Source organism: Nuphar pumila, chromosome 13 (assembly GCF_984573655.1).
Source record: "Nuphar pumila chromosome 13, dmNupPumi1.hap1.1, whole genome shotgun sequence".
Taxonomy (NCBI): domain Eukaryota; kingdom Viridiplantae; phylum Streptophyta; class Magnoliopsida; order Nymphaeales; family Nymphaeaceae; genus Nuphar; species Nuphar pumila.
Genome location: NC_143261.1, coordinates 92,467,429 through 92,492,441, shown reverse-complemented (window position 1 = coordinate 92,492,441; position 25,013 = coordinate 92,467,429). Strand labels below are relative to the sequence as shown.

Here is a 25,013-nt window from a genome sequence, read left to right as displayed (position 1 = left end):
GGGGTGACACCAACCTATGAGAATGGCCAACATGACTTAATTAGCTTAGGTTTCCAATTAAGTAATATTAGTTATATAGTTTAAATTAAATATGTAATTTAGATTTAGACAATTAAGAAATATTATTAAAAAGATTTTGAATTAAATCAAATTAAATCCACTAGGCGGGGTAAGTTTGGTTAAGTATTGAAACTCCCTTGAGAAGGGGGGCATCCCATGTGGATAGAATCCAAGGTCAAGTGGATTCCAAAGGGAATTAGGTAAGTTTTCAAAGATATCAATTTTGAAAAGAATAGAATTAGAAATAGAAAACAACAATAGGTTGGGTTCATTTTTTTTAAAAACTAACTAAGCCACTTAATGAGGGAGGAGACGCTTTTTAAGCTTTTTAAATGGGGCTTGGCTTTGCTAAATGGCCAAGAGTCAAATTGGGGTTGGGTTTCCTAATAAAACCCAACCACATCCCAAGGCAAGATGGGAAAGGGAAGATGACACATGATATTGACATTCTCTCCCTTTTCCTCTCTCATTCCCTTTCCCATTCTCTTTCTCTCTCATCGCCTCTCTTCTTCTCGCATGCCCTGTAAGAAGACTCCATGATTGCAAGTGGTGTCGCAGGTTCCTCTGGTGTGTGAAAGAAGGTTGTAGATCAACTAAAAGAAAAGCGTATAAGGTAGGTACCTCTATCGTATAGGCTAGAATCAGGGTTTTGACTGCATAAAGTATGTATTCTCGAGTTTTATGGTAATCCATGAGAAGATCAACCACAGAACCAGCATGATGTGGTTTTAAAAGTGATGGTTTCGATATACCTCATGAACAAAGCTTTTCGAAAGGATATTTTTTTAAGATTTTCAATTTTATTTTTCTCTACCCAAACAAGTGATTTTTTTTGGAAAAATTATCATATCAAAACTTGCAAAATTTGCTTTTCCTCACTATGAGGGTTTTTCTTGCTTTCAAACGAAGTCCCAGTACGCAGGAAAACCCTAATCAGGTAAAGACAAATATATCCCTACAATAACTGAGTAATGACGCCATCCCAACCTTTAAAAGCCGCGAAGAACTCGGAGAGATGTTCAAACGCTCGCTCGGGGGGAGGGAGAAAGGATGCAGAGATGGTGGAGACTCCGATCACCCGTAGTTTCTGCGTTCCGTTCGGCTGATTGTCTTCCTCAACGGAGCTTCTTTCACTCTCAGACTAGGCTTCATGAGCGATTCCTTCTTCCCGGCGAGGGATCGATCGTCCGATCGTCTATCGGCGTTATTCCTCGACGATAGGAGCGTCTGCCGTGAGAATTAGGGTATAGGGCTCCGTTGTTTCCTTTCATGGTATGTTTTAGCTGTGCGCTCTTCTTCATCTGCATTTCTTATCTTGTTTCTCTTTGCGATTCTTGTTTTGATAATGAGCTACATTGAATCAGGTGCCTCTGCTTTTGTTTCCTTTTGATGCGAGCGTTTTCACGGTTTCTTTTAGCTTCGTGTTTATTATCACACGAAAACTTAGAGTGCTTGTTTTTCTTTTTTGGATTTCTACTGCATTTTAATTTGTTTTCATCAAATGCAGGTCAATTTTAGTTTCTTTGTCCCATTAATTTGTGTTCCAGCGAAATTTTGTACGCTTTTATTTTCTTATCTTTTTTATTTTTTTACCCTCCTTCATTTCGAATTCATTATAGTAGTTCAAATAAATGAATGTTGTTGCGCTTTGCATTGTTATGTTCTTCGTTTTGCATCTGGGTTTCTGATATATAGCTATGTGATCTCTTGACAATCTTCTTGGGAGATATAGAATAGTGGTGAATTGAAGGCCTGTAAAATTGTTCAAACTAACTTACCTACATGACCTAATGCCAAGGCGAAAAGCTTGCAGTTCTGAGAAGCAAATTTCAGTCTTTAAATGTTTAACAAGAATCCAAGTTCTTTTTTAACCTTAACTATTGCCTTGTTAGAGTTGTAGATACTAACGTACAGTCCATGAATTCAGTTTCTTTAACTGTTCTTCAATCCCATCCTCTCAATTTCACCATAAGTTCATATGCCTTCTGCAATCTATCTGTAGTTGAAAAGGGTGCCCGTACCTCTTCCGCACCACCTTTCATCTTTCATTAATCACCACAGTACTATGACTTTCCGCCATATGCCTCCCCTTGAAAAAGGCACTTTGTTAATGGGACGTTGTCTTAATGGAAATCCTTAATTTTATCACATTGAATCTTTGGGATTTCCTTATGAAATTCGAACACTAAAAACATGTAGAAAAGCTTTTAAATATGTGTGGCTCATCCAACCTTGATGATGAGATCATGAAGATGCTAATTGCAATCCTTGAGAAACACTCTAACAGAGTAAACAAAAGTATTAGGTCTTGTCTCAAACAGCCATGTTTAATGCAAGGAAGAAGAGCAATCTTCTAGCCTCCAACAGAAATTTCCATCATTATCCAGTCTCACCTATGCAGCTTGAATAAGTCCACTTACTGGAAATTGTTGTCTTTCTATCTCACTGGCTGCTAAGCATACCTCTGGGCTGCCTATGGGTGGGATTCAGGTCGTATCAGGATTGGTCCTGATCTTGATCATGTATTGATCGGGCTCGATTTCAGTTCAGATCATGTGCCATCAATCATGCTAGTATATATAACTCCTATCTGAAGAGAATGCAGATATTTCTTGTTTAGAAAAGATGACCACTTGGCTCATGTTAGAATAGGGTGCACTACCTAGTCTTCTGTTCAAATCCCATTCTTCTCGATTTCCAATTATATCAGGTTGAATGAAATTTGACTCGAATCAGACCCATTGTGTGGTCAGGTTGGTCTTTTTTTTATAACTGTATCAAGTCGAACTTAATCTTGATCGGTTATGTGCGCAACTTGGTTTAGATCTGGTAACAATTCTCTTATGGTAGATCAGTCCTAATTGATGAGGCAAAAAGTTCTCTTGATGGATTTGGTTTCCTTTTCTCACCTGTAGCTTTCTTTTGAGCCTTGTGAGTTGTGTCAACAAATGGATAGAGAGGAATGACATGTAAAATTTCAGATGAAATCACATTTTTCCAATTTTATACATATAATTGATGAACTTATTTCTGCCCTTGTCCAAAAAAGATTGGCTACAATTGCCACTGTTCAACTTTAGTGCATAAATAACTTTTTGTTAGAGATTTGAACATAAAAGTTCACCTTATTTTACAAACTTTATAGTTTATACCAAGGTTGTAATTATCGTATCGTTATCTGTATCGGTTGTGCCCAAATCAAGACAGTATCGTATCATATAGTAAAATGTCATAAAATTTAAATAAAAATTTCCAAAAAATTAAAAAAAATCAAGAAAAATCAGAAAAATTAACAAAAATCTAAAAAAATCATATCACATGAATTACACAAAATACATCCATAAAATCATGTATGAAGCATTTATGTCTCTATGAGCTGCATAAGACATCATCAAACATCAACTAATATAGAATTATAGATAATATTGCATGCATATCTCATAAGAACAATGCAAAATATTAAATATCTTGCAATTAAAAACATGCCATAAGACTCATACTTTCATATTACATAAACAAAAATATTATGGCAATAGTTGCACTCGATTTTCAATCGGTTTTCACTTATTACTTGAGTGTCTCATTGCCATGCCAGATCATCTGATGTCATCTTTGTTGAAGTGTGGAACCTGATTTCTACCTTAATATAATATCTAATTTTTGCAAATCCAACTTCGCAGTAAGTTGGCGAGGGGGTTGTAGGGGCAGTGCCCCCTGAGGCAATTTTCTTTAAGGTAGCTTTGTAATTTTACTAATAATAAAGATTTTTTACCTTAACTCACTTTCTTGAGTAAAAAAATGGTGAAAATGCACTTTCACTTCAACAAACCACAAAATCCCTCTCCCTTGTGCACGGATCGGCTTTTAAATCACTCTCACGAGTTCTAAGGTGTGTCAATACCTGTCTAATGGCTGTAATGAAATGGTGGTCTTCCACAAAGCACACAAATCTCTTAAAGAATGTCTATTAAAGATACTTCAAACAAAACCCATAAAAGGGTATATCACAAAAATGCTTAAGAAGCATTGGTACATCTGTTGAAGGGGATCACCCTTATTTATAAAGAATGGAAGAGAGGAGAGCATAGAGTCGTTGGACCCTAGTCCAACGACTCTAATTATAGCCATTGGACTAGGGTCCAACGACTATAACTTGGTCAAGTTCCAACTAGGAACTTAACTAGTTTATTAATCTAGTTCAAAATCAACTAGATACTAAAAAGAACAAATAAAGAAAATGAAAATAATAAAATAAAAATTATTATATATAAAAAATAAAGAATATATATATATATATATATGTTACATTTTAACACCCCCCTCAAACTTACAGTACAATGAGCGAAAGTTGTCTAAGAGGAAGTGAAATCTGGGAGTATCGAGAGGCTTAGTGAAGAAGTCCGCTAATTGATATTCTGATGCAACATATGGCAAGTCAATGGTTCCATGTAAATATTCTTCTCTGACATAGTAAATCTTAATATGTTTGGTGCACTCATGAAATGTTCGGTTGCTTGCAATATAGATCACACTCTTGTTGTTACAACACATTCTTGAAGCTTGTGATGCTTCAGCTCCCATGTCAGCGAGCAGTCGCCTGAGCCAAACAACTTCTATTGTAGTGGTCGCCATGACTCTATATTCAGCTTCGGTGGAGGAAAGAGAGACCTTTTACTGCTTTTTGCACCTCTACAAAATTAAGAATTCACCTAAGAAAACACAAAAACCAGTGATTGAGTGCCTATTATTGGGATCATCTCCCCAGTCAACATCAGTATAAGCAGTTAAATCTAATGACGATGAAGAAGACAAGAAGAGTCCTCGTGACAGAGAGGACTTTAAGTATCTAATAATACGCAAAACCGCTCCCATATGAACAGAGGTGAGAGCATGCTGAAACTGATTAGTTGTGTGGACAATATGTGCTATATCTAGCCTAGTAATGGAAAGATAAGAAAGTGCTCCGATAAGTTGTCTGTAAGGAGTAGGATAATAAAAAAGTTCTCCGTCATCAATTCTCATTTTAATGTTGACAACTTCTAGAGTGTCCACTTTCTTATCATCTGTAATTCCAGACCTAAAAACAATATCAAAATCAATTTTAGATTGAGATATTAAATACCCATGAGGGGAATAAGCAACTTCAATTTCTAAAATATATTTTAATAAACCTAAGTCAGTAATTTCAAAATGAGTTTTAAGAAGAGTTTTGATATTTGCAACTTCCTGTTTGTCGCCTCCTGTGATGATCATATCATTCACATAGAGAAGGAGGATAATGATGCCTGCATTAGATTTCTTAATAAACAAAGCAATATCAGTCAAACAAGATTGAAAACCAATATCATGCATAACATGACTAAATCTGTCATACCAGACTTTTGGAGCCTGTTTAAGACCATAAAAAGCCTTTTCTATATAAAGAACTTTACCCTTAGGGATACTAATACCAGGCGGGGCTTTCATGTATACTTCTTTAATTAGATTCACATTTAAAAATGCATTTTTGACATCCATTTGAAATATAGTTCATTTTCTAATGGAAGCCAAAACTATTAAAGTTCTGATAGTGGTCGTACAAGCTACATGAGCAAAGGTCTCTTTATAATCGATGCCATATTCTTGGGCATATCCTTTTGCCACTAGACGAGCTTTATATCTTTCAAGAGTTTCATCACTTTTGGTTTTGATTTTGTAAACCCATCGACGACCTATAGGTTTTGTGTTAAAATGTAAAACTGTACATATATGTATATATAATAATATTATATTATTATATATATATATATATAAATACATTTTTCATTTCTTTCTTTTCTGTAATTTTTTTCCTTTATTTTTATTTTTTGTCTTTATGTCATCTAGTTCAGTTTGAACTAGAATGACTATTGCTAGTCAATACTTGACTAGCAATAGAGCTGTTGGACTGACACAGTCCAACAACTCTTAATAGAGCTGTTGGACTGTGCCCAACAGCTCTATTGAGTCCTCTTTTAGCTGTGTATATAAAGGGGTGCAGCCCCTCTTGTATTTTACTCCAATGCTTCTTAAGCAATTGGTTTTTCATATCAATAAAGAATACATTTTTATTTTTATTTTGTTTTCAGTTATACCCTTTTTAAGGGTTATGCTTTAGTGTCATTCTTGACACTTGCTCTTGTTAATCTAAGCTCGTGTTTCGAAAATCCCCATTTCATTTCATGGTATCAGAGCCGCGGAAGTACTAAATCTTGAGGAAAAGCTGCCTCGGTTTCCATGCCCGTTTGCAAAAATGTTCGCCACTTGAAGAGAAGTGTTTTATCAATTCATTGGAGAAGATTTCACATCTTGTTGTATTGTTTTTTTTTCTTTCTTTTTCATTTTCCTTCTTGTTTCTCTTCTATCCCTATTCTTTCTCTCCTTGTAATCGATGAATGACAATGATAAAGTCACCATCATGCCTATGAAACTAAGCGATACGAACTATGTAACATGGGCTTCAATCATGAAGCACCATATATGGGGAAAAGGCTTATGGGGGATTGTGAATGGTTCCGATTCAGAACCTAAGCTATCTCTTACTAAAAAGGAGGGAGATAAAGAGGTCCGTCTATCGGAAGAAGAGAAAATCAAGGCTATTGCCTCATACGAGAAGAAATGGAAAGAATGGAGAATATCTCATGCGAAGATAATGTCATGGCTTATCAATAGCGTTGACATTAAAAAATGCTCAAGTCTTGCCAAATTTGATCATGCCGATAAGGCATGGGAATACCTTAAGAATATGTATTCCCTTAAAGATATTGCACACGTGTGCAACCTCCAAGAAAAAGTTCGAATGATGACACAAGGAGACAAAACTATTCGTGAATATTACAATGGGTTGTCCGAACTTTGGGAAGAACTTTCCCTTTTAGAACCAAAGTGGCATTGTGCCGAAGACATCGAGCTTCGTCAGAAACAACTCGATGCCGAACTTTTTTACCAGTTTATCACTGGATTAAGGCCAGAATTTGAAACCACTAAATCGGCCCTACTTCACCGGGGAAAAATTCCTTCTATTGTTGAAACTATTGAAGAGTTAACAATGGAAGAAAATCGTCTCCGGAAAGGTTCTTTAAAAATTGAAGATGATTCCGTTTTAGCCGTGTCTAGACCAGGGAATCATGTTCGATCATATAGGCCTCACTTTAACCGACAAAATGGTGACTATGATAAGAAGAAAGTTATTTGTCATCACTGTCATGAACCGGGACACTATAGGCCACAATGTCCCAAACTTAAGGAGCTGAGAGAAAAAAGAGCTGCAATTGCTGGATCGGAGCCTAAATATCAGGATGCACCAGTTTCCCTGGCCCAACTAATGGAGATTCTTCAGCCTCTCATCAAAGGTGCCTCTTCCTCATCTGAAGCTTCAACCGGCGCAACAGCTTCATCTTTTTCTGATCTAGGTAAAATTTCTTGGCTTCTTGACTCTGGTGCATCTTTTCATATGACCCCAAATAATCAAAGTCTATCCAAATGTGTTAAAAATAAAACAAGTGTGTCAAAGGTCTTTACTGCTGATGGGACTTCTCTTGAAATAGAAGGAATATGAAATTTTGAAAAAATTTATAAAACAATTTTTTTTTATTCCAGAAATTAAACATGTTCCCAAATTAAATTTAAATCTTTTATCTGTATCTCAAATTTCTGATTATGGGTGTAATATTTCTTTTTCTTCTCATGGTTGTTGGGTACAGGATCGCCAGTCAGGCAAGCTGATTGGGGAAGGCCATAGAGAAGGAGGACTCTATTACATGGATTTTTTGGAAATGCCGAAAAAAGCTTTTTGTTATAATATTCAAAAAATAGAGTTGGAATTGTGGCATAAGAGACTTGGTCACCCACATATAGCCAAAATCCAACATTTTCCAAATCTAGGGAAATTTTGTAACTCTGAATCATTTGATTGTAAAGATTGTATTCTCGGCAAAATGAAAAGATTACCATTTCAGAACAGAACCTTTTTCTCTTCAAGACCACTTGAATTAATACACTCGGATGTTTGGGGTCCTGCACCAGTAATTTCTAAAGGAGGATTTGTTTACTATGTTATTTTTGTCGATGATTTCTCCCGACATACGTGGATGTACTTTCTCAAACATAAGTCTGAAGTATTTTCATACTTTCAAACTTTTCATAATATGGTTAAAAACAAGTTTCAAAATGATATTACTATTTTTCGCACAGATTCAGGGGGAGAGTTCTTATCCACAGATTTTCAAAATTATCTTAAATTGCATGACATCACACATCAAAGATCTTGTCCTTATACACCTCAACAAAATGGACTGGCAGAACGAAAACATTGCCATATTATAAAAACCACTAGGACTTTATTAATAGCAAATCAAGTCCCGAAAGACTTTTGGGCAGAAGCTGCCTTAACTGCCACATATCTCATTAATAGGATGCCATCTTCTTCGCTACAAAATATCACTCCCATTGAAAAACTTATGAACATTTCTCCAGACTACTCTAGACTAAGAATATTTTGGGTGCAAATGTTTCATATTTACTGACAAAAATGATAAACTTTCCCCTCGTGCGATTCCCTGTGCCTTTTTAGGATATGCTGAAAACCAGAAAGGTTATAGATGTTTTGACTTCAAAAATAATAAACTATATGTGTCTAGAAATGTTTCATTTCTTGAAAAGGAAAGCTTCTTTGATTTTAGAAAATTAAAAGACGTCACTGAGTACTCCTTTTTGCTAGATCTAACATCAACATCTAATGAATATGACCTTGACTGTAACTTTGATGATGATCAAAGAATTATTGATCTTAATGTTGAAAATGAAGAAGTTCATAGAGATACTAGTATTCAATATTCCAGGCGACAAGAGTCTAATCCTCTATGTGCACTTGAGAAATATTCTAACATTCCAACTAGACAATCAATCCGAATCTCGAGGCCTCCAGGAAAGTTTGTATCATACGAGTCTTTCTCACCCACATATAGGGCAATTATTGCATTAATTCACACATATGAAGAACCATCCACATATTTTCAAGCAAAAAATGATATCAAATGGATAGAAGCCATGAAAGCTGAATTAGATGCACTTGAAAAGGCTTCTACATGGAATATTCAAGATCTTCCTCCAGGGAAGAAAACTATAGGATGTCGATGGGTTTATAAAATTAAAACCAAGAGTGATGGTACTCTTGAAAGATATAAAGCCCGTTTAGTAGCCAAAGGTTATGCCCAAGAATATGGGATTGATTATGAAGAAACCTTTGCTCCGGTGGCTCGTATGACTACTGTCCGAACCTTAATTGCCTTAGCTTCTATCAAAAAATGGTCTATTTTTCAAATGGATGTCAAAAATGCTTTTTTAAATAGAAAGCTAGTTGAAGAAGTATATATGGAACCCCCTCCTGGTCTAAGTATTCCTAAGGGTAAAGTCCTTCGCTTAGAATAAGCTCTTTATGGACTTAAACAAGCACCAAAAGCTTGGTATGATAGGTTTAGTCGTGTTATGATTGATATTGGTTTTCAATTCTGTTTAACTGACACTGCTTTGTTTATTAAGAATTCTGATGCAGGGATCATTGTGCTTCTTCTCTATGTGGATGATATGATCATCACCGGAAGCGATAAACAGGGAGTTGAAACAATCAAAACACTTCTTAAATCTCATTTTGAAATGACTGATTTGGGCTTGTTGAGATATTTTTTAGGCATTGAAGTTGCTTATTCTCCTAGAGGATATTTATTATCTCAGACTAAATTTGCTTTGGATATTGTTTTCAGGTCTGGTATTACTGATGATAAGAAAGTCGACACTCCAGAAGTTGTTAATGTTAAAATGAAGATTGATGATGGAGAACTTCTTGCAGACCATACTCCTTACAGACAGCTTGTCGGGGCACTTTCCTATCTATCCATTACCAGACCAGATATAGCACATGCTGTTCATACAACAAGTCAATTTCAACATGCTCCTACTTCTGTTCATATGGGAGCAGTCATGCGTATTATCAGATACATCAAGTCCTCTCTTTCACGAGGACTTTTCTTATCTTCCTCCTCTTCTCTTGATTTAATTGCATATACTGATGCTGATTGGGGAGGTGATCCCAATAACAGACACTCAACCACTGGCTTTTGTGTCTTTTTAGGGGAATCATTAATCTCGTGGAGGTGTAAAAAGCAGCAGAAGGTATCTCTCTCATCCACCGAAGCTGAATACAGAGCCATGGCAACCACGACCATGGAAGTAGTTTGGCTCCGACGACTGCTTGCTGACATGGGAGTTGAAGCAACAAAGGCTTCACAAATGTGTTGTGACAACAAAAGTGCGATCTACATTGCCAGTAACAAAACATTCCACGAACGCACCAAACACATCGAAATGGATTGTCACTACGTCAGAGAGGAATATCTACACGGGATAATTGATCTGCCATATGTCACTTCAGAATATCAGTTAGCAGACTTCTTTACAAAGCCTCTCGCTGCTCCCCGATTTCACTTTCTCTTAGACAAACTTTCGCTCATTGTACCGTAAGTTTGAGGGGGAGTGTTAAAATGTAAAACTGTACATATATTTATATATAATAATATTATATTATTATTATATATATATATAAATACATTTTTCATTTCTTTCTTTTCTGTAATTTTTTTCCTTTATTTTTATTTTTTGTCTTTATGTCATCTAGTTCAGTTTGAACTAGAATGACTATTGCTAGTCAAGTCCTGTCCATACTTGACTAGCAATAGAGCTGTTGGACTGACACAGTCCAACAGCTCTTAATAGAGACTGTGCCCAATAGCTCTATTGAGTCCTCTTTCAGCTGTGTATATAAAGGGGTGCAGCCCCTCTTGTATTTTACTCCAATGCTTCTTAAGCAATTGGTTTTTCATATCAATAAAGAATACATTTTTATTTTTATTTTGTTTCCTGTTATACCCTTTTTAAGGGTTATGCTTTAGTGTCATTCTTGACACTTGCTCTTGTTAATCTAAGCTCGTGTTTCGAAAATCCCCATTTCATTTCATTTTGTACCTGGAGGAACATCTTGGATAGTCCAAGTGTTAGCCTTTTCCAATGCATCCAGTTCTGTTTTTATGACCTCTATCCATTCTACATGATTTTTTGGCTTGAGAATAGGATGATGGTTCAATATATGATTGTATTAATGCAATGACTGCCCTGTATGTGGGTGAAGAAATTTCGTAAGACAAATTTTTCAGGAGCTCTAGAAATTCTAGACGTCTTTCTGGGTGGAATTTTAGAGTATTTTTCTAATGTACATGGAAGATTTTGCTCTCTACGTCTTGAATATTGGAGACTAACATCCCTATGAGTTTGCTCTCCATTATCGACATCATGTTCAATATCAATAGGACTTTGATCATTGTCAAAGTCACATTAAAGATTGAATTTTGAAGTTAGATTAAAGAATATTCAGTGACTTCCTTGGGTTTTTCAAATTCGAAGAAGCTTTCTTTTTCTAGAAAAGATACATTTCTTAACACATACAATTTTCCATTTTGAAAATCAAAACACCTATAGCCTTTTTGATTATCGGCATATCTTAAAAAGGCACATGAAATTGCACGAAGAGAGAGTTTGTCATTTTTGTTAGTGAAAACAAAACATTTGCATCCAAAGACTCTTAGTCTAGAATAATCGGGAGATAAGTTGACAAGTTTTTCAATTGAAGTTATATTCTTTAATGAGGAAGATGCCATTCGATTAATGAGATAGGTAGCAGTTAGGACAACTTTAGCCCAAAAACCTTTTTGAACTTGGTTTACAATTAGCAAGGTCCTACTAGTTTCCATAATGTGTCGATGTTTACGTTCGGCTAGGCCATTTTGTTGTGGAGTGTGTGGACACGATCTTTGATGTGTAATGCCATATAAATTAAGATAGTCTTTGAATTCTTTGGATATAAACTCTCCTCCTGAATCAGTGCGAAAAATAAAAATATTATTTTGAAATTTATTTTTAACCATTTTATGAAATATTTGAAAGTGGGCAAAAACTTCAGATTTATGTTTAAGACAATAAATCCAAGTATGTCTAGAAAAGTTATCAACAAAAATGACATAATATGCATACCCACCCTTAGAAATGATTGGTGCAGGACCCCAAACATCCGAATGTATTAACTAAGTGGTCTATAAGAAACAAAAGTTCTACTATGAAACAATAATCTTTTCATTTTGCCAAGAATGCAGTCTTCATAAGAAAAACTTCCAAAAGTATAATTTTTTTTCAAACTTGGAAATGTTGAATTTTAGACATGTGAGGATGGCCAAGTCTTTTGTGTCATAAATCTAATTCTACTTTCTGAACATTATAGCAAAATGCTTTCTTGGGCAATTCCAAAAAGTCCATGTAATAGAATCCTCATTCTCTATGGCCTTTCCCAATCAGCTTCCCTAACTGACGATCCTGTACCAAACAACCATGAGAAGAAAAGGCAATATTACACCCATAGTCAGATATTTGACAGATAAAAGATTAAGATTTAGTTTAGAAATATATCTAACTTCTGGGATTTTCAAAACATATTACTCCTTTTATTTCAAGAGATGTACCATCAACTGTAAAAACCTTGAGTTATTTTTAAGACATTCATATAGGCTATTGACATTCGGGGTCACGTTGAAAGAATTACCAGAGCCTAAAAGCCAAGAAAAGTTACCTGAATCGGAAAAAGATTCAACAACCGCTCCAGTTCAAGCTTCAGTTGATGATGCTGCCCTTTTGAGAAGTGGTTGAAGGATTTCCATCAATTGAGCCATAGATACAGATTCAACGGATGCAACTCTTTTTTCTTATTTTCTCTTTAACTTGGGACATTGAGGCCTATAGTGCCCTGGTTCTTGACAATCGTGACAAATGACTTCTTTTGTCAAAATCACTATTTTGTCTACCAAAATGAGGCGGCTTGTAAGTGCGTGTATGATTTTCCAGTTTAGACACAGCTAGAACGGAGTCGTCATCAACTTTTGGAGTATTTTTTCTCAGTCTATTTTCCTCCATAGTGAGTTCTTCGATAATATCAACTATAGAAGGAATTTGTCCACGATGTAAAAGGGCCGATTTGGTGGATTCAAACTCCGACCTCAAACCATTCACGAATTGATAGAAATGTTTCATATCGAGTTACTTTTGGCGAAAGCTCGATATCTTCGGCACAATGTCATTTGGGCTCAAGAAGAGCCAATTTTTTTCAAAGTTCGGACAACTTATTATAATATTCTCAAATATTTTTGTCTTTTTGAGTTATTGTCCGAACTTTGTCTTGTAAATTGCACACATGTGCAATATATTTAAGAAATACATATTTTTAAGGTATTCTCAAGCCTTATCAGCATGTTCAAACTTAGCAAGACTAGAGCATTTCTTAATGTTTACGCTATTCATTAGCCATGACATAATTTTTGCGTGCCCAATCCTACACTTTTTACATTTCTTCTCATAAGTAGCCAAAGCCTTACTCTTCTCTCCTTCATTTAGAGGAACTTTTTTGTCACCCTCCATTTTAGTGAGAGTTAGTTTAGGTTCTGAATCAGAACCATCCGCTATACCCCATAACCCTTTTCCCCAAATGTGGTGCTTCGTAATCAAAGCACACATTACATAATTAGTATCATTTAGTTTCATGGGTATGATGGTGATCTTATCATTGTCATCCATCTTTTACAAGGGTAGGCAAAAAAAAAAGAATAGATGAGAGAAGAGAAAATAGAAAAGAAGAGAGAGAAGGATAAGAGAGAGGATGACAATACAAATTCTTTTAGCAAAAATTTCTTCAATTGCCTCCTTTCTTCAAAAGAATCTTCTTGAGTCAGGAACAAGATGATAAAACACCTTTTGCAAGCGAGGCATAAGTTCTTCAAGATCTAGGATCTCCACAGCTCTGATACCATGTAATGAAATAGTGGTCTTCCATAGAGCACACGAATCTCTTAAAGAATGTCTATTAAAGACACTTCAAACAAAACCCATAAAAGGGTATAAATGGAAGAACACAAATAAAATAAATAAATCATTATTTATCACAAAAATGCTTAAGAAACATTGGTATATTTGTGTAAGGGGATCACCCCTATTTATAAAGAATGGAAGAGAGGAGGGAGAGCTCACATAGAGTCGTTAAACCCTAGTCCAACGACTCTAATTAGAGCCCTTGGAATAGGGTCCAATGACTATAACTTGGTCAAGTTCCAACTAGGAACTTGACTAGTTTATTAATCTAGTTCAAAATGAACTAGATACTAAAAAGAAGAAATAAAGAAAATAAAAATAATAAAATAAAATTATTATATATAATAATAATATATCATATTATTATTATTATATATATGTTACATTTTAACAATGACTTCTACACAAATGAGGTAGTCAACCCTCAAGAGGTCTTTAAAACCTAAAACTGGAAAATTACGATTTGGTCATTTTTTAATAGTGCTAACTTTGTATTGGATAATATATACGATACAACTACAATACACACTCGTATCCTAAGTAACATAGACACACCTAAAATGGTGCCATACCCGTGTTGACATGGGTACCACCACTAGGCGTAGTGTAGGTACGCCGGGTCCTGCACTATGCTGGGTCAGGTCCAACGAAGACCCGATTGTTCAGGTCTTTTTTAACCTCGCTTGATGAAAACCCTCTCTCTCTTGGCTCTCTCCCCGTGCCCTAATTCCCTTGGAGCCTCGCTCCCCCTCTTTGTCTCCCTCTCTCGTGCTCTCATCTTCCCCATCTCGTTTCCCTCCTTTCTCTCTCTATCTCGTCGAGAGAGAGAAGAATAAGAGGAAAGAGAAAGAAAGAAGGAAGAAGAAGGTGAGAGAGAAAAGAAGAAGAGGAGGAAAGAGAAAGAAAGAAGGTGTGTACCTCTTCCGCCTTTTTCTTTTGCTCCTCCTTCGGTCTCCTCTCTTCCTTCTTCTTCTTCGGTTTCAGACCCGCAGAGAGAGAGAGAGAGAGAGAGAGAGAGAGAGAGAGAGAGAGAGAGAGAGATGCCCCTAGGGATGACATTGGACCGGGGGGAAATGGGGCCCCTCCCTGCCTCACTCCGTTTGGACCGGGGATAGAGGACATGAAACTGGGAATGAACCGAAAGTGGAGGTTAAAATAAAAACCCGTGCGGGGATGGACTTACTCTTGCCCCTGCCCCATCCTGATCTCCTTTAAGAAAATTACTATTATACCCTTATACATCTTATAAAATTCTATATATATTTCTAACACTAACAGAAAATCCTTTCTTGAATCTCTCATCCCTCATTTTTCTCCTTCTTCTAATGAATCACGCAAGCTCCCATTTATCGCTTCTCCTTCCTCTAACGGCGGCATCAGCAGAAGGACCGAGGAAACGGGTCCCCGTCCTGTCTCACCCTGTTTGGACCGGGGATAGGGGACATGAAACATGGAATGAACAAGGGATGAAGGTTAAAATCAAAACCCGTGCGGGGATGGAGGTCAAAATTTTGAGATGGGTCGGGGGTGGAGACCTTGTCGCTCGCCCCTGCCCCGGTCCACTACCATCCCTTAATGCCCCCCTCTCCCTCTTTTTTTTTATACCCATGTTTCTTTTTATTTTTTTAATATTATACCTTTTTTACCTTTTTTATTGAAAATATCAGTTAACCCTTTTTTTTATCAAAAATATCAGTCTGCTCCTCACATTTATTAAAAACATCAATAAAAATATTTTTTATTAAAAACATCAATAAATTAGTTTTTTATTAAAAACTGTATTTTTTTACTAAAAACTGCATTGGATCTATAAACTACTATATGGATCTTACATTGGTACCACACTATATATAATTATATATATAGCCGTGTCCCTGTACCCACATTTTTGAAAAATTCTGTATCGTACCCTCCTTACCCGCACCGTACCCATACCCATGTGACATAGCTCGTATCACAATACGAGTGCGTATCATATCGATATTCTAAATAGTTATGATACATCGTATGATACGTACAACATTAGTTTATACATTATAATATCCATTTATATAACATTATACATCAAACTTTATATGTATTTTACTAGTGAATTGGTGCTAACCCAAGTCATGTTGCGCCTCAAGTTGGGTTTTTTTATTTACAAACTTCATAGCTCATGCTTGAGCTAAGGTCACTATCCTGATTCCAAGCTTGAAGAAGCTGGTAAAGGAGACATAGGTGACGTTTGAATTTAGTGTCTAATTGTCCATAGTGTCACTATTCATGTGCTTGTTGGCATGCAATTTAGTCAATTGAGCAATTTTTCTTGCATTCAGGTGTCTATGGCCCAGTCCTTGGGGGACAACAGTGTCCAATTACAGTATGCGAATCAAAGCATGTTAGATTTGAGTTAAGTATGGAGTGGTCATGGACACAGTGCACCATCAGATTTATTCTTCCTGAGAAGCACCATGCCAGCATAGGATGTTTGGCATAGCTACAATCTTTTTTTAATCCACTTTCTTTGGCTTAGAAGGGAAGGCTTCTTACCAGCAGTTTTCACCTTGCACGTCTTCTTTGTTATTCATCTTTTTAGTGCGACAGACATTTATCTAGTTGAGGAAAACATGAACAAATAAGAAAGATATGTTTGAACATGCAGCAGCCGTCATGATGTCTTATGTGGTATTATCTAGCAATGATACAAACATCATGAATATCAATCTTATTTGCTATGATTTTGTTAAATTAGGTTATATGTTTTTGAAACAGTTTGCACATTCACTTCATCTCCCATTGTTGCTGACCTTTTTTAGTCTTAAATAGGTAAAGATTTGTTTTGTTTTTTTCTTGACAATGGTAGGATAATCCCGATATCTCTTGATTGAGAGGCTAATTTTCTACCATATGTTTGCCGTGTTCAACCTGTTAATTTGATGTATCAAAGCGCAGGTCTTTGCTTGAATCTGGGTAAATTAAGCATCATGCCAGTTTGCATCTTTTTTTCCTTGACATTTTAGTACATTGTGTTCATATTCTTGTTTAAATTGTATCATCATTTTGAGCCATGCTTCATTATTTGCTTAAATCAGGCATGGTTACTTATTACTTTTAGATTTGTTTTGCCATTCTCCAAAAAGAAATTTGTTTAGCCTTTTCAGGAAAATTTTAGTTGGGATTTCTACAGATTTTGATGTTAAGAAAATTTCTCCTTTCCTAATATTGAGCTTTCAGGCAAATCAGGTGAGGGATTTCTCATCTAAAGAAAGGAAGAGGACAAAGGTCACTCCTGTTACATCCAAGCTGAAGAAAATCAAGATGAAAGCCTACCTCGTATGTATACTTTGTCTTGGTTGAATTATCCTTTTTTGTGATAGAAATTTGATGTTTGATTTGGTGGTGATGTTTTACCTTGTTTTTCCTTTTTAAGGTCTTTTAAATTCAGATTTAGAACAACAAATGATGGGGAAATTTGTCGGTGGAAGGAGGGGAAAAGTCATAATGCTCATCTAAAGGTAATTATGTGTTGTATTCATTATCTTGATGTTCATTGGCTAGTGATTTTGAGCAATGTTGTTACTCCACTGAAGAAAAGGATTAACTTTTCAACATGTCTAACTGCTCAGAAGAAGCAAAGGATAGAAGTGAAAGACTGTTTAGGGGAATTTCCAAATTTTTGGGATTTACCTGCCAGGTAAGAATTCTTAATCTGGAACTTTATTATTTATGCCTGAATGATAGATCACAGGATAAACATTAGCTGGTTATTAGATGACTAGTCTATAAACAAATTCATGTTTATGCTGGAATGTCTTTAATTTTTCACGGCGCAAACAGTCGCCAAGTTTTTAATCACTCATTTAATTTTGAGAATGTTCCAATTTTGTTATCACCATGGATGTGTAACCTGACAGTGTTCAAACTTTCTTGCCTGAAATGAATTATTCACAACAATCAAGGATGGACACAATTACAGACGTCTAATCATGCATGTTAAATATATACAAAAATTCTTCATGAGAGCTGCACTGGAATTCAATGCAGATGGTACTACTAAAGCATGTTTGATGTCTTAGCCCATCCTCTTATGATATAATGGAGAAATTTCTACTATTTAGGTGATTTATTTCTTAAACCCTATCTTGAGGAAAGATGTGGCATATAAATTTCAAGGTAAGAAAATGAAATTCTCTGTCACATAGGTACGGGTGACCCTTTATGCACCTTAAAATGGATGAAAATAACCCTACATGTTTGAGATCAAACATTGATAGCTTATAAAATAGAAAAATGTGTTTGGTCCATGTTCAAAATTGGTCTGATCTGTACCCAGACGTGCCAGTACCCATGCTTGCATTGACACAGATATGGGAGCCCTCAGGTTCCCATGTTACATAGGAATGACTGAAGTCCAGAATTTTCGTTAAGCATGATAAAATCTTTTGCAATGGCATGCAACAATATTAATTACAGTGGCATCTGTGTTTGGAATAAATTGTCAATTTAACAGTTTTGTCTATAAAACTTTACTATTTGAATTTGGATTTTATGGATTGCTATAAGAAGGTCTCACGGACTGAAAGGGCTGAAGCTGTTTGATGTAGTTTTGGATGGTCATGTTAAAGTGGATAGCGTGTTCAATCCACCTGTCTTAAGATGGTATGTGACATGAAAAGTTCTCGCAGTCTTGTACAAGCATGGGTCCATGTATCATACTAGAAAATATTAGTGCGTATTTCATATTCTTTTGACCCAAAGGAGCAATGGGAACAGTTATGTACTATGAGGAAGATATTGAAATGGATAGGAGTTCTCCTATGTCAAAGAATCGGGAAAATAGGAAGAGAATAGGCAACATTGGTATCAACTATCAACAAGGCCATGAAAGGAGGCCTTGCAAAATAGAAAACTGAGTGTGCTGCTGGAGAGGACACCACACTCTACAATGGAATAAAGAGAACTTAGATGATTATAAATGTTTCTTTTCTAGATGATCTAGTTTCTCATGGATCCGCCTTGGATACAAGCTCAGAGTGGGTAATCATTTGAGAATGTGTACATGATGTGCTTTCCATGTTTATAAGAACTCATCTTTGTGGGGTCAGAATCTTCAAATTTTCTTCTTATGGCTAGATAATTAGAAATGGAAGAAGAAAAAGTTGAATATCTGGTTGATATGTTATTCAGAATTTTGCTAGAAAGAAAGAAATCTTATTATGAGCCAATCTCCATTATGAGGTGCTGATTGCATGTGCCCCTGGAAAGTTTAACAAGTAAATTTCTCTTGATTTGTTCATGTAAATTTGTGATGGCATAGACCTTTGTTTGCCCTTGAAAATGATCAATTCTGTGATAATGCCATATATTAGTTGACCCCACTAAAGATGTTGCTATAAATTTATATTACTTTATGTACTTTTCCAAGACCAGGGAGCCTTATTTGACAAGGCAATTGTGCTTCTAATGAGTATAAAAAAATCCTTCATTATGATAACCTAGATAAGGCAGTACACTTTAATTTTGAAGTATGTTGGGGGTTGAGGGTGATGCAAGTTGTTGATGGCTACAGCTTTTAAGTGTACAAGTTCTTTCTGCTTCTTTTCTTCCCTATTTTTGTTGACCCTAACAAACTGTAGACATGATGCTGTTGCTTTATGTTGCAACAGTAAAGGTGTAATAACTAATCATTTAATATTCAGTATAACACAAGGCACTCCATGGTACTTTGGAACTATTTGGAATTCTAAGCTGTTTTTGGTGAAGTTGTTAATGTCAGTTTCAGTTTAGAACTTGCTTTGACCCGGTATGAAATATTTTTTGGTGTCTGTTTTGATTTACAATTGGCCTTTTGCTTGATCATTTGTTTGTGGAAATTACGAGTCCTTGTTAGTGTTTTTCTGTTGATGAACATTAAATTGCACATTGCTTTTAACCATATGCTATTTTTCAATGCAGTCCAAGAAAGCTAAATGCAGACTCAGAAAACCTGCCATCGTTCATGCAGCCTATGCAAAGGTGATGAAGAAGCTCAACTTCTGCAGCTAATTCAGTTGCATGTTTCTAATCTGGCCTTCTTTTCAAAGTGCCAATTTTGTTCCTAGTACGGTCTCTACATTCAATATCAATCATAAAAGAAAGCGTCCTTGCCATCTATTTTGTGAGCTCCTCCCATTTGAAATTGGCAATGGTGTCTTATGTAATTTGGTTAGAAATTTTTTCTTCCTTTTTTCTTTTTCATGATTGTCTGTGTAAATGAATTAGTTATGTTTCCCTCAAGATCTGAGATATGCAGCAGACTACAAACTAAGAGGTATTAAAGCGTTAGGAGAGTGCCTACTGGACCCTAGGGAGGTACTTGATGCTCTTCATGCAATACTAATTCATTAAATCTCTGGAGTTTAGATGGTGCACTGATCATGTGAGGCCATTGATCAATGATCAGTGCAAACATGATTAGGCACAGGCATTTGGATTTTAGAATACATTGTTCATTTTATTTCCATGAGAACCGTGGAAACAGAATCTAGGCTATCATACTTCCACTGATTAGAAGGATTATGATATGGATCAGGAAGTGATGCAGAGACTTTCAAGACCATGTTTTCTTTATCTTTAACGCAATGACATCCAAGTTTTAGTGAAGGTTTGCAATTAGTATAACTAAATGGGGGATATTTGCTCATTCCGATGCACAAATTTTTGAGATATTGTCCACCTGCTGTTCATTGTGACCACTCTTTTAGTGATGATATACGATCTGAGGGCTGCACTCATGTTTGTTGGATCTGCTCATGACTTGGATTGTTGATTTTGAAATTTGAAAGTCATTGTTTGTCAATCCTCACGAGCCATGTTTTAGCATCATCATAGATATACGAACTAGCTGCCTTTTGGTAAATGTATCAGATGGTCCACGCGTGCAATATCTGAGCATGACTTGTAGGCTTGAAGATTTTGTTTTATCAATCTTCTTTATCAATGATGCAGCACTAGGTCCTTCTCTTAACACCCTGGTCAGTGAGCCGTGGTGTCTGCTGTGTCTGCCGCTGCTCAACACAGTTGCCATGTTGGCTAATCTTGGTGTAGTGTTGATGGCAGGCTAGTAATTCTTGATGCATGCTGGAACTACATTCTGGACCTCCCAAGTCATACAAACTGGCAATTGCATCCTAGGTGGGTGCTGCCAAAATGCCTATGGGTCTTGTTACTGGGTTCATAGGTTCATCTCATGCTGTCAAACCGACTCTTTAATAGGGACGGCAGTGGACCGAGGGAAACGGGCCCCGCCCCACCTCGCCCCGTTTGGACCGAGGATGGAGGACATGAAACGGGGATGGAGGTTAAAATAAAAACTTGTGTGGGGATGGGCTTCATGGGCTTACGCTTTTCCTCCATCCCGCCCCGTCCTGATCCCTGCCTTGCCCCTCCCCTCCCCGCCTCGTCCCCAATCCTTCTTTAAGGATGGCAATGGATAGAGGGAAAACGGAGCCCTGCCCCGCCTTGCTCCGTTTGGACCGGGGATGAAAGACATGAAACGGGGATGGAGGGCAGGATTTTGAGAAGGGCGGCCCTCGCCCCGGTCCACTGCCATCCCTACTCTTTAACCCCATTTACACCTCTTGTGCTCATATGGTGGAACTGGGAACCTCTGCCACACACAACACGGAAAATCACTATGCTTTCAGCGATTTTCTGTTTCTTCATCATACAAGGATTCTTTGTATTTTACATAGAAAATCGTTGTGCAGAGTAATATTCTGTGTTTTATATGACCCAAGTATTTTTTTAAGTACTCGGTTCGATCACCGGAACATACCTACCACTCATTAAGGTTGTGTGCATTCATCAAATGATGTGACCTAACCTAGCATAAGTAGAACCATATATGACATACCGACAAAAGTTTAAAACGGGTGTCCATTGGCTTTGAATTTCCTGTGGGATTATCAAATTTTTTTTGCATGTTTTTATTGGAAAAATCTCGTATAATTAATACATTTGAAATTTTATAATACAGAGAGAAAAGGTGTATGTGAAAACTAAATCATTCAAATACGTAGCGTTGGTCCTTGTCCGTTGGAGGGATGCTTTATGGGTTTGGGGTTCAATTGGTAATGATGGCCCATTTTTCAAAATCTTGTCATCGCATTGTTTCGGCGCAATTAATTCATTACACACTATAGAGAGAGGCCTCTTTAGATTGAGCCTTGTCCTGGGGTTTGGGATTGAGAAGTGCTGATATCGCTACCCAATTAGCTCCTTGGATCCAAGAGATTCTATGTAAAAATATAGTTTCGGATCGGGTTCATTATCGAATCTAAATTTTTGGGTTTGAATTTTGAATTTGAAGTTAACTTACCCCACCTGGTCTTTTTTTCTATAAAACGAGTGTCCCACCCAAGAGCAGGTCTCTCTCTCTCTCTCTCTTAAAACCCTAAATCTGCAATTCTCTCTTCGAAGTGAACCCTAGCAACAAAAGAATGCCTCTTGAAGACGACGACTCGAGCGCTTCTTCTTCTGGTGAAGAAGAAGAAGAAGAGGAGGAGGAGGAGGAGGAGGAAGAGGAAGAAGAAGAGCGAAAGAAGGTTTCGACGGCATCGTCTCCAACGCCAAGTCGGTCCTCAAACGCTTGCCGCAGCGGCAAAGTGACAGCTGCTGCTCCATCTCAATCCTTCTCGTCGGAAGAGGAGGAAGATTCCTCGGGCGACGAGCCTCAACCAGCGAAGGCGCCCCAGGAACCCACCGGGTCGAAGAAGGCCTCACAGTCGAAAGCCGCATCATCTGGGCCTATCTTACCCAAACCCTTAAATTCCAAGCCGATGGACGGTAAGACGCCGAAACCCTCCGCAGCTGAGCAGGCGAAGTTGAAGCGTCCGGCAGACGACTCCCCTGCGGAGGACAGCAGGAGGAAGAAGAAGAAGAAGAAGGAAGAGAGCGAGGATGAGGATGAGGAGATGAAGGTGGAGGATTTGAAGGCGGACAGTGAAGCGAAACCAGAGAAGAAGCCCAGTGGCGGCAAGACCCAGCAGGATCATAAGAAGCCGTTTCAGAGGGTTTGGGAGGACGAAGACGAGACCGAGCTCCTTAAGGCGCTTCTGGATTACTCGAAGAAGGGGCCGGGGGCTGTGACTGACATGCACGGTTTCTTTGAGTTCTCGAAGAAGAAGATGGGGAAGTTCAACAAGACCCAGCTCTCGGACAAGGTTCGGAGACTGAGGAAGAAGTATGAGATCAATGTCACCAAGGAGAAGAAAGAAGGGAAACCACCATCCTTGAAGACGTCGCACGAAGAAGAGGCCTTCTTGATCTCAAAGGAAATCTGGGGGGAGAAGGCTAAGGGAGCGAAAGGGGAAGATGGCCAAGAGAAGGCAACGAAGGAAGCATCTGGTCAGAAGTCTCGTTCCCAGAAGAGTGGTGGTGAGACTCCTAAGAAAGCTGAGGATGGTGGCAGAGGATCGAAATCTTCCAAAAGCGAAGTTAAGGCTCCAGAGCAGAAGCCGGAAGAATCTGATGCTTCTATACCAAATGATGAGAATCATGTAGGAATTTTGAATAATTCTGTGGCCAATGCCGGTGGCACAAGATTGGCGAGACTGTCAGAGGAAATAGGGAGCCCGTTCTTGGGTCTTGATGAAGTGATTGGGAAGTGGATCAGGGCCGCAGACCATTCTAAAGTGAAGGAACTTGAAGTCAAACAGAGGAAATTGGAATGTAAGATGTTAGAGGTTAATCTGGAACGCTTAGAGCTTGCTTTTAAAAGGGCTAAGGTTGCGTTTGAAGCATTCAAGGCAGCTAATCCGTGATCTTGTTGGCCGAGATCCTGTGGATCATTCAGGATAGATTCTTAAGGTTGGAAATCTTTCTGTTGAGGTGATTGGTGGCACACGGATGCTCACTTTTTGTTGTTTGTGTGTTGGCTTTTTATATATTCTGCTGGTTGTTCTATGCATAATCAAACTCTGTTCTTGAATATGACTTGATTCATATGCTGAAGATTCCTTTTTTTCCTACGTTTTTCCATATCTTGCTATGCTTTTAAGGCATCCTTTATCATAGTTAGTATTTTTTTACTGCTGCGCTGGTTATACTGAATTGGTTTATACATTTGTATTATTGAGATGGTGCAACTTGGTTATTAATTTTAGTGGCTGGTTATACTGAATTGGTTTATATGTTTTCATTCTTGCGATGGTGCAACTTGGTTATTAATTTTAGTGGCTGGAAGAGTTCTGTATGGTTGAATTATTGGGATTTTTTTAATGTGGTGTGCAGTTTTCATTGTATAGGAGGTTGATACATACATAAAAGGCTGTTTAAGTATAGTATATCTGCAAGCAGTGCAGGATGACGCAAGTGATGTATATGGGTTTATGCAGCCTTTTGAGTTTTGAGTATAGTATATCTGCAAGCAGTGCATTATGACGTAAGTGCTGTATATGGGATTATGCTGCCTATCCATGATTCGTTGCTCTTATTTATTTTGCAATGGTCAACTAGGAAGATCGTGAATACTAGGAGCTTGGTGAGTTCGATACTTTCCTTTGTGTCGTGCTTCTTCATTGGTTATGCTTTCACTGAAACTCAATTACTCAAATCCTCTTCATGTGCAAACCTGGTGAGGTGGGGTGGGTAGTTTAAGCATGGTGTGATGTTGGATCATGCACTGCAGCATAAGAAGTAAGCATCCCTTGGGGACTGAAGCTAGCTGTAATTTAAGAATCATACAAATATTGTTAGGATAAGTGCGGGGAATCCTCATCAATGTGCTATGCTAATCGGAGGGAGAAATCCTACATTGAGCATAAGAGTTAATTATAAAGGAGACAGGGCATATTTTAACTACGCATCAATGAGGTTAGATTATCCTTTTCTTTTCATGTGAGCACATATGTTAAAAAGATTTTCTTGGTTAATTTGTCTGGGCTATGATCACCTTTAAAAACTAGTTTCAAGAAGAATCTGCAACTTTGTCTCATAATCATGGATCAATATGT

The 25,013-nt window shown here is 37.3% G+C and overlaps 1 protein-coding gene and 1 long non-coding RNA gene across 2 annotated transcripts; both read left to right on the top strand.

The window, feature by feature from the left end:
- The first annotated feature begins 775 nt into the window (after positions 1-775).
- LOC149819192 (uncharacterized) lies at positions 776-20,407 on the top strand. Its single transcript, XR_016427294.1, has 3 exons — positions 776-1,332; positions 17,254-17,352; positions 17,450-20,407. It is a non-coding gene; the product is annotated as an uncharacterized LOC149819192 (long non-coding RNA).
- A 2,026-nt stretch (positions 20,408-22,433) lies between these two features.
- On the top strand, positions 22,434-24,011 carry LOC149819191 (uncharacterized). The gene has a single exon (XM_089984729.1). The coding sequence runs from the start codon at positions 22,500-22,502 to the stop codon at positions 23,820-23,822; it is 1,323 nt and encodes a 440-aa protein (XP_089840855.1). The 5' UTR covers positions 22,434-22,499; the 3' UTR covers positions 23,823-24,011.
- Positions 24,012-25,013: the final 1,002 nt, after the last annotated feature.

Excerpts from the sequence above, each read along its gene's own strand:
- LOC149819191 (XM_089984729.1), top strand. The coding sequence starts at position 22,500 with ATGCCTCTTGAAGACGACGACTCGAGCGCTTCTTCTTCTGGTGAAGAA.